The sequence below is a fragment of the Octopus sinensis genome, linkage group LG21 (genome assembly GCF_006345805.1).
Source record: "Octopus sinensis linkage group LG21, ASM634580v1, whole genome shotgun sequence".
Taxonomy (NCBI): Eukaryota; Metazoa; Mollusca; class Cephalopoda; order Octopoda; family Octopodidae; genus Octopus; species Octopus sinensis.
In genome coordinates this window covers 3,860,420-3,870,419 of record NC_043017.1, presented here as the reverse complement: position 1 = coordinate 3,870,419, position 10,000 = coordinate 3,860,420, and the positions used below count along the sequence as shown (strand labels likewise).

At 37.3% G+C, this 10,000-nt stretch overlaps 2 protein-coding genes across 5 annotated transcripts in view; both read left to right on the top strand.

Moving 5' to 3' along the window:
- The window catches only part of LOC115222739 (70 kDa neurofilament protein-like), a 51,757-nt gene that overhangs the window by 24,621 nt on the left and 17,136 nt on the right, over window positions 1-10,000 (top strand). The window contains exons 10-11 of one of the 4 annotated variants that reach the window (XM_029793039.2): window positions 267-380; window positions 1,527-2,096. The exons of the other annotated variants lie outside the window; for them this stretch is intronic. Coding sequence (XP_029648899.2) covers window positions 267-380; window positions 1,527-1,562 — 150 coding nt within the window. The 3' untranslated portion in view covers window positions 1,563-2,096. Of the gene's footprint in view, window positions 1-266; window positions 381-1,526; window positions 2,097-10,000 lie in introns of those variants that run through there. 4 annotated transcript variants of the gene reach the window in all.
- LOC118767372 (intermediate filament protein ifa-4-like) overlaps window positions 9,022-10,000 on the top strand; it is a 2,285-nt gene continuing 1,306 nt past the window's right edge. The window contains exon 1 of the mRNA XM_036511819.1: window positions 9,022-9,594. Within this exon, the coding sequence (XP_036367712.1) occupies window positions 9,167-9,594 (428 nt within the window). The 5' untranslated portion in view covers window positions 9,022-9,166. The remainder of the gene's footprint in view (window positions 9,595-10,000) is intronic.

Below are 10,000 nucleotides of genomic sequence, written 5' to 3'. Positions count from 1 at the left end.
TGCTTTGCAGAAATCGTTAGGACATCCGAAAAACATACGCTTCGATATTTGTTTTCGGCCCTTTACGTTCTTCGTTCAAATCCTGCCACATTCAATTTCTCCCATCCACTATTTTGGGTCTATAAAATAAGAATACCAGTGAAAAAGTGCAGTTTGTGTAATCGACTAAACCTCTCTCTTATAATGCTCCCCTTGTGTCTAAGTCACACACAAATATCACTTTTGTTGATGATGTTACTATTCTTAATTCTTTTTTCCAATTTTAGATTTGGGGATCGAAATTCGGTGCTGGCCAACCAGGCATCACATCTTCTTCTGTCGAACACTGGGGTTCATTGTCGGCGCCGTCGACAATTACTTTGAAAGACGACAAAAATAAGGTAAGATCTCGTTTATTTCTGTAACATTTTGTCTCCCACTTCTCTCACCTCGTTCTTAACCCTTTAGTGTTTAAACTGGCCATATCCGGCCAAAATATTCTACCTATTTTATGTTCAAACTAGCCAGATATGGTCATTCATAGCTACCTTATTGTGTCATTTTAAAAATAAACAATCACATCATTGAAATCTCAAAGCCATGAAATGATACAAGATTAATTTTACATGGTGTGAATACATAAGCTTTACATTTGACAGAATAATCTGAATGCTAAAGGGTTAAATACAATTCTACTTCCAACTCCGTGCATTTTGTGAGTCGATGAGAGGACAGCGACGTAGTCATTCGATGAGACCAGCTCCCAACAGTAACCAGATCTTCATGATCTATCATCCTGTATAAAATAAACAACATTTATTTATGGAAAACAATTTATAACCACATCTGTAATCGAACCATGCTTTGTCCAAATCACATAATATTTAAAGGATTTGGGATATTTGGTGTCGGGGAGAAATCTTGTGCAGTTTAATGAAATGTTTCGTTTAAATTTGCTAGTGTAAAAATCGAATACTAAATATTCTGACCATTGGTCAACACCGACGTCCCAATGTATTGATTCATGACACAGGCCACAATGACTATCCTTCTTTACTTTACTTTACTTTACTTTATCTTTACTTACTTGTTTCAGTCATTTGACTGCGGCCATGCTGGAGCACCGCTTTTAGTCGAGACTTATTCTTTGTAAGCCCAGTACTTATTCTATCGGTCTCTTTTGCCGAACCGCTAAGTGACGGGGACGTAAACACACCAGCATCGGTTATCAAGCAATGCTAGGGGGACAAACACAGACACACATGCAAATATATATATATACATATATACGACAGGCTTCTTTCAGTTTCCGCCTACCAAATCCACTCAGAAGGCATTGGTCAACCCGGGGCTATAGCAGAAGACACTTGCCCAAGATGCCACGCAGTGGGACTGAACCCGGAACCATGTGGCTGGTTAGCAAGCTACTTACCACACAGCCACTCCTGCGCCTATGTACACTACATGAAAATGCTTACTCTGTTGATGCATTAACACCTTAATCTCCCTCTGTATTCATTGGTTTCTCAATCTCTTTTATTTTTCAGGAAAGTGCTGTCCTTGTTATCAAAATAAACGCATGAAGAACGTAATTTATCTCAACTGAGAAAAGAATCGTTTTTTGTTGCAGTCAGCACGAAGTTTCAGAAAGACTCTGGTTTTCCATTATAATACTAATTTCAATAAAATGATAAGCACTTGCAGTATTTTCTGTTTTAAATTTTTTACACGATCCTCTTGAATTTAAGATAATTGTAGAAAATGAGTAAATTCATTTGTCAATACAATACATTTTGCAACATTTCTACATACTTATCAAATATTAAAACGGACATTTCAGCTTGATAACTTTTGTAATCATGTTTGGTTAGTCTAGTTACCGAGGTAATATGACAAGCAATGTACCGTCTGTTGTGTCCCCAAATCTTTTCTACAATATATTTTGCAACATTTCTACATACTTATCAAATATCAAAACGGACATTTCAGCTTGATAACTTTTGTAATCATGTTTGGTTAGTCTAGTTACCGAGGTAATATGACAAGCAATGTACCGTCTGTTGTGTCCCCAAATCTTTTCTACAATATATTTTGCAACATTTCTACATATCAAATATCAAAACGGACATTTCAGCTTGATAACTTTTGTAATCATGTTTGGTTAGTCTAGTTACCGAGGTAATATGACAAGCAATGTACCGTCTGTTTTGTCCCCAAATCTTTTCTACTTAACGGTATTTCACACTAAAAACGCAAAATTTACGCTATTCAAACAAAGCTACCATATCTGAAAATATGACTAAATTTCCTGCCAGATTAGATATTTGTTATTCTATTAACAATCTTGTACTTTGTAATTTGATTTTGAGGATTTTTTAAAAATTGTATGAAAAAGGGCAATAAAACGTTACTAAAATTTATATTTTCGTATGCTTTTTTAATTAACCTTAATCTCATCATTTGATTATTTTATAAGGACAAAATAATGCAAAAATCGCTAAAATCGCATAGAGTTTCGTTCTTCCTCGTGGAGCTTTAGGTGTTTTCGCTCAATAAACAATCACAACACCCGCTCTGAGAGTCTAAACTGCGATATCCTATGACCGCGAATCCGCTACACTAACCACTGGGACACTGCCCTTCCACTCACACACACATATATATATATATATATATATATATATATATATAAACCAGCTTAGAGAAGAAGAAGAAACGAAACGAAACGCAACGAATCGAATCGAATCGACGCGAGGGCACTCAGTCATACAATAGTGTAATAAATAAAATATATGCATACATACAAACATATATGTACGTACCTACATCTACATGTATATATACATGCATATATATATATATATGAGTACAGGACACCACAAATAGACGTAGAACTCAACGAGAAACGAAAAAGTAAAAACAGCATGGAACGGACCATTTTTTTAACAACGAAAAAACAGAGTACAAGACAACTACACAAGGAAAAATCCCCTTCATCAGCTGTCCCTAGTTCAACTCCAGCGTGTTTCGAAGGTGAGGACAGAACACGTCTCGTCGAACTAGTCCTTCCTGCGAAAGAATTGAATAAAATTCCTTTGCAGAGGGGTAAAAACAAGGAAAAAATGTGACAAAAACAGGACGTAAAAACAATACAATTACAAAAAATAAAGTACAAGAAGGAATAGAAACAGGACAGGAAAACAAATAATGAGGGCCTATAAGCCTAGACGAGGAATATATATATATATATATATATATATCCATACATGAGGTCCTTAGATAGTAATACACCAAGGTCGGGTCAAAGAAATCGCGATTGTGTACAGAATAAAATTAGAGGAACAGATATATACATACCAAAATAAAGGCACATTTATATTCCTGTTGCATGTACGATCACAAACGCCCGACTGCTGAAAACTGTTATTTTTACATGTATACATGTCTACAGATATAAATATATTTTGTATTTGATGTATTGAATATGTTTAATACATTTGATATATTTGATAGTGTTTCACTCTTTACATCCGTTTCAGGCGTGATTTTTATTAATGTGTAGAATTATTATATTAAGCGTAAAAATAAAAGTTTTCAACAGTCGGGCGCTTGTGATCGTACATGCAACAGGAATAAAAATATGTCTTTATTTTGGTATGTATATAATATATATATATATATATATATATATATATATATTCACACACACACACACACACACACCACACACACACACACACACACACACATATGTGTGTGTGTGTGTGTGAATATATATATATATATATATATATATATATATATATAAAATACCAGTCTGGATGGTTTCTAGATACCAATAATGAGGAAGCATGAATGGCAGACAGAACTGTTTTCACTGAAAAATGACATTGAAATAATTTACAAGGATTTTGGGATTGCACAAGGACATTTCCGACTGCTACCTGCATTGTGGAACAAAGTCAAGATGTACTTCATTATCTTCCAACAGCATACACGTGATCACATGATACGAGTATGCCCCTCAGCGCAGATAAGGTCATAACATCTTCAGAGTTCGACAGGGTGATACATTTGGGGCTTGACCAGGGAGTTAGTAAAAGTGCGGACATGATGACAATTTTCCCGTTCCTCATCTGGGATGTCACATGCTGTGACCCTTCCCCAGCGGCAAGTCGAAGTTGTCAGCTACCAGCCCAGGCTCCGATGCTCATCAGGCTGAGAAAAACAAACTGTCAAGGTATCGGTCGCCCTCTGACAGGTCGAGGCTTTTGACGTTGAGACCTTTGGGGTTCTTGACCCGCGGATCATATACCTGCTCACTGATATCGGGGTGGAGATTGCTGTCTGCGAGTGCGAGCCATGTGAATCAGAGTGGTTGTTCCAGTGCATCTTCCTTGCTATCCTTCGGCGTAACATCTTTCTCATTTTGTCTGCTGGTGCCATGAGAAATATCATTGAATGACTTTATCGAAAACCATTACTTAACCGCGCTCAAAACTGTTGTAACAGTGTAAAAGAAAGTTAGAAGACTCATACACAGACACAAAGATCTACGCGTCTTGTGCGTGCGTGCGTGTTTGTGTGTATGTGTGTGTGCGCACACGCGTGTGTGTATGGCTGTGTGTGTCTGTCTGTGTGAGATTGTGTGTGTGTGTGTGTTTGCGTTTGTGTGCATTTTACTGAATGTTTCTAACCTGAGATCAGATAGTGTTGTCTACTTTTGTATTGTATTGTATTGGCATCCTTTCTGTCTCGGGAGACAATGGAGTTGCGCATTCTTTTTTTTTTTTTTTTTTTTTTTTGTAGTCTAGTCCGGCTTTTATATTTCATGTCCTGATATATTTCCTGCTGTGGCTGTGTAGTCCTATCCTGGACAAACACTCCCTCTGGCAGGTACCGCAAATGTAGCGAATACTGTTCCTGGCTGGTTGTAGTGCCATAGTCTCTTGTTTACGTCTCTTCCTTTCTTTCCATTTCTCCTCTCTCTTTCTGCTATTATTTCCCTTGTTAATAAGTCATCCGCTAGTTCGGCGATTGCAATGAAATCTCCCTTGCTGGGAAAACGATGAATCAAACAAATGTCACCAAGTGGAAACGTGTCCAATTGCAAAACAATGCCCCCAATAAAACGTATTCCTCGGAACCAATCATAAGCACCCGCTTAACTATTTGTTTGTCTTCTGTACAATAACTAACGTAAAACGAACGAGGTATATTCTATTCTTTCAGTATTTTTTACAGCTCTAAACTGTTGGGCGGAGGCCATGATAAAGAATTCAATACAAAATTATTTTAGTCGTATTTCTCGACACACTACTTTATTGAATAGCTAAGTTACATTTTTTTCCCACGCCATAGTTTTAAATGATATCACGGCCACTCTGACACATAATGAAATACACGCGTGCGCGCATATATCTATATCTATATATCTATGTATATATATATGCATATATATATATATATAATATATATATATATATATATATACATACATACATACACACACACACACACACATATATATATATATATATTATATATATATATACATATATATATACACATACATACATATATATATATATACATATACATATATACATATATATATATATATACATACATACATACATATATATATATATATATATATATATAGGCGCAGGTGTGACTGTATGGAAAGAAGCTTTCCAACCACGGGGTTCCGGTTTCAGTTCCACTGCGTGGCACGTTGGGCAAGTACCGTTTGCCATAGCCTTGGGCCGACCAAAGCCTTCTGAAGGATTTGGTATACGGAAACTGAAAAAAGCACGTCGTATTTTTATGTATTTTTGAAAGAGGACAAGAAACGCCGAGGCATAACAAGCATCTCAAGTCATATACATTATTTTATATTATTCTTAAATTAGTTGAGGTCTTTCAGTTGTTAATGGGATATCCCAAGTGATAGGCGAGTATGCCTGATTATAGTGTATTTCGTCATCGGAGAGAAGTAGAGAATATATGAAAGATAAGTAGAGAAGATATGGAAATATTTAGATAAAACAATCTAGATCAGGAAAATTCGCAGGCAATAAGCAATACAATAGAAGAGTGGAGTGTTAGGAAATAAGGAAGTAAAGTCCACAGTTCATTTTTCAGAGTGCATGGATGGTAGTCCGTATGTTCTTAGGTAAAATCCTATGTAAATCCAGGCAGTGTTACGGCAAAGTATGAGTAGTGTGTGTTCAAAGCATATATATCCAGGCAATATTTTAGTAGAATGGGAATGGTGTATTCTTATTGAGATGGCCCCCACCACATACACATAAATACCAACCATTTTTCACACTCTCACATCCCAGGAAGCCTTTTTTCCTTGCCCATCTGCATCCGTTCATTTCAAAAATATAACTACGCGTGGACTATTGGCAACTTTTCCCCTCCTTCTTCCTTTTCTTTTAGACGTTCGTTATGCACCTGTTTCCGAAGAAGAGCTATGCACGAAACGTAAAACAACTACTCTCTTTTTCCTTCTCTGAGCGTCTCGTCAGTACTTTCCATGTACTCTGTCCTCGTGTTATTGCTTTTTTCATGTCTTTTTTCTCCGTTTTTTAAAATTAATTATACACACACACACACACACACACACACACACACACACACACACACACACACACACACATACACGCACGTACGTTTACATAGATATATACGTATACATACTCGCATGCGTACATAATTATGTTTCGTTGTGATAGATCTACGTCGTGCGATGATGAAGATTCAGCACAATAATGATAATTTTTTGTGATTTTACTGGAGGGAGGGGGGGGGCTACCTAGGCAATGGAATCAAATCTCGTGTACAAACAGTAATTCATTTATCAACCTCTGAGTTAGGGCACATGTTAGGGCACATTCTCACTGAGAATATATATAAAACTTTTCGAGATGTTGTGAATTATATTTCGGTGACCTGCCGTTTCTATTTAAGCAAAAATAATAATGCTTGTTATCATTGCCAAAGCACTTGTGAATGTTTTCGGGAAACAGTATTTTCAGGGCGGCGAGCTGGCAGAATCGTTAGCACGCCGGGCGAAATGCGTAGCCGTATTTCGTCTGCCGTTACGTTCTGAGTTCAAATTCCGCCGAGGTCGACTTTGCCTTTCATCCTTCCGGGGTCGATTAAATAAGTACCAGTTGCACACTGGGGTCGATGTAATCGACTTAATCTATTTGTCTGTCCTTGTTTGTTCCCTCTGTGTTTAGCTCCTTGTGGGTAGTAAAGAAATAAGTATTTTCGAATGCATAAACAATAAGGCATTTCCTTTTTAGTTATATTTCTGTTTATATAACCTAATCAAAGGAAGAATGTCGACGCCCGTCCCCTTTCCTGGGGTTTGTGAAACCTATACGAAGAACCATTATCATCTGACTTTATTCCACGTCCGAATACGTGCTATTGAATGTACAGGGTGGTCCTAAAGTCTTGTCAGCCGCTTCCGAAAAGAAACAAGAACAATATAATAATATCAAACACATGTAACTGGTTTTAGGATATTCACATTCATTGACCCTGTCACACACCGAGAAGGTCTGTATGAACACCGTAATTTTCATGGCGCAAAATAATTCAAAGCCATGTCTTGTGTGATATTTTACGAAGATGTTCTTGGTGATTGTTGCAAAAGCTGTCGAAAAGAGCGTCCTTCAAATATTGGGTATTCTAGTATTGCCCTTGTGAAAATCTCTCCTTGAAAATACTCCAAAGAGTGTTGCTGTAAGGCGTGAGGTCTTGACTTCTGGGAGGCCAATCGATCCTCGCCCCATCCATCTATCCCGAAAAACCCTCATTCAGGTATTCCCTGTCATTGACAACATAGAGGAGTTGGGCACCATTCTGTTGAAACCAGCAATCATTCAAATCCACATTCAGTCTTTGGAGCTATGGAACAAACCACTCCTTCAGCATGGCAAAGTAAGAGTGCTGCTTAAGAGAACCCTCGAAGAAATAGTGTCCTATCAAGTGCTTACTCGATATAGCGGCCCAAATCATCATATGCAGGGGCTTCTGCTCCAGTTCTTCATAATAATGCGAATTTTCTTTGTTCCAGAAATAAATATTCCAAGCCAGGCCTCTATAGTAAATTGCACATTCAAAGGAGAAAATACCTTTCCACGTTGTAGGATTGTCGGAAACACATCAAGAAACCGTCCACATGCTACATGTCTTTTGTCCCTGTCGTTGTCACTTAGTTCGTTGACGAATGTTGGCCCAAATGAAGATCCTTTGTCATAAGTGTTGGCATTATTTATAAAAATATTTACAGGTGGTGGAAAACCTTTCGGAGCAGCCTGTACTTCACCAAAGCTACTCCGATTGGTCAAGTGGTGATGTTAAATTGAGAGACAGGTTGTTAACCGCCTACTTGTATATTTTATCACACCCAAAAAAGTTGAAAGGCAAAGGTAATGAGAGGGTGAATTTGAACTCAGAATGTAGAGACAATTAAATACAACTAGACATTCTATTGGCGTTTTAACCTTTACTTATCGCCTTTCACAAAAGATTTCGTGGGAGAAATTGTGTGACGACAATTAAAATATACTTTTCAAAAAGAAACTGGATCGTATACAAAAGAATGCGTGCACCGGGTACGTTTCGTGTGACAGTAAGTCTGTCTGCCTTTATGGGATTGTAGGAGTGTAGCTGACTAAGGATGTACTGCGATTATGCCTGGAGCTAACTGAAGCGTGAAGATGGGCATGGGCTACTTGCACGGTTTCTTTTATTCTTTTTCTTTACATTTCTTTTTTGCCAACCATATACACAAGCATATATGGGTTTAAAGGAGGACGAACTAAAAGAAAGAGAAAAAATCTTTTTGTTATTTTATATGTCTCGCTCAGTGCATCTCCCACTATTACCCTCACTTTTTGTTTGTCTTCATCTCTCTCTTTATCTATCACCACTTCTCTTTCTCTATCAATAAGTCCATCCCAGCATTTTGCACTCTCACTGCAACTCCTCTTTGGCACATATAAAACAGGACAACGCCTTAGACTTGGTCACTTCGCAGTGTCGGAAAGCAGGTTGTAAATCGTTCTGCAGAATTTTCTCTGTGCACAACGTCTTCCACATAGAGGGAACAATTCATAATCCATTCCAGTTATTTCGTTACCATTGAATAAAAACAAAAATGTCGCAGGTTATAAGACGAAGGAATAGAAGAACGTCTGTCCGTAGGGAAATACCCGGCCAATCCCGGATGAGTATATCCATGGGAGCACCAATTTCTCTGGCCTCTGGAGTGGCAGCACAATCTTCCCAAAGAAGTGTTGCTGAAATGAAAAATAGCAGCCAAAAGGAAAAGAAAGATCTGCAAGGTTTGAATTGCAAACTTGCCGAATTCCTTGAAAAAACACGTATGCTGGAGGCTGAGAATAAACATCTTAAGGAACTCTTAAATAGATCTCAAGTTGAATTTAACATTGATGTGATCAAAATATCATACCAAGAGCAGCTGGAGGACTTAAAAGGAATCATCGAAGACAAGGATAAGGAACTTGCAGCTGTAAAGTCCAAGAATGAATCGCTTGAAGAAGAAGTCGAAGATTTGACTGAACAGTAAGTAAAATTTTCCGTTAATTTTCCCGCTCCTTTATTAAGTCGTTTGAAACTTCTACGCATTATAAACGTTTATCTTAAAGATGCGGCCATGTTCTTTTAATTAGGCTATTCTCATTTCCTTTTAAGTCTCTTTCTGTTAATTTTTCCGCTCCTTTATTATGTTGTTCAAAACTTCTACACATCAAAAAGAAAGGTTTGGTCAAGTTCTCTTGATTAGACTATTCTAATTACATTGTAACTCTCTTTTTCCACATTCTACCTAAAGTGAATTTGCACATTCTATTTAGGTATTCAGATCTTAAAATTTTAAGATTTGGAATATTAAATATATCATTACTAAGCACAGAAATTTTGTTCGTTCTGCGTTACAGCACAAAACCTTTTGGTCCATTCTTATATTATA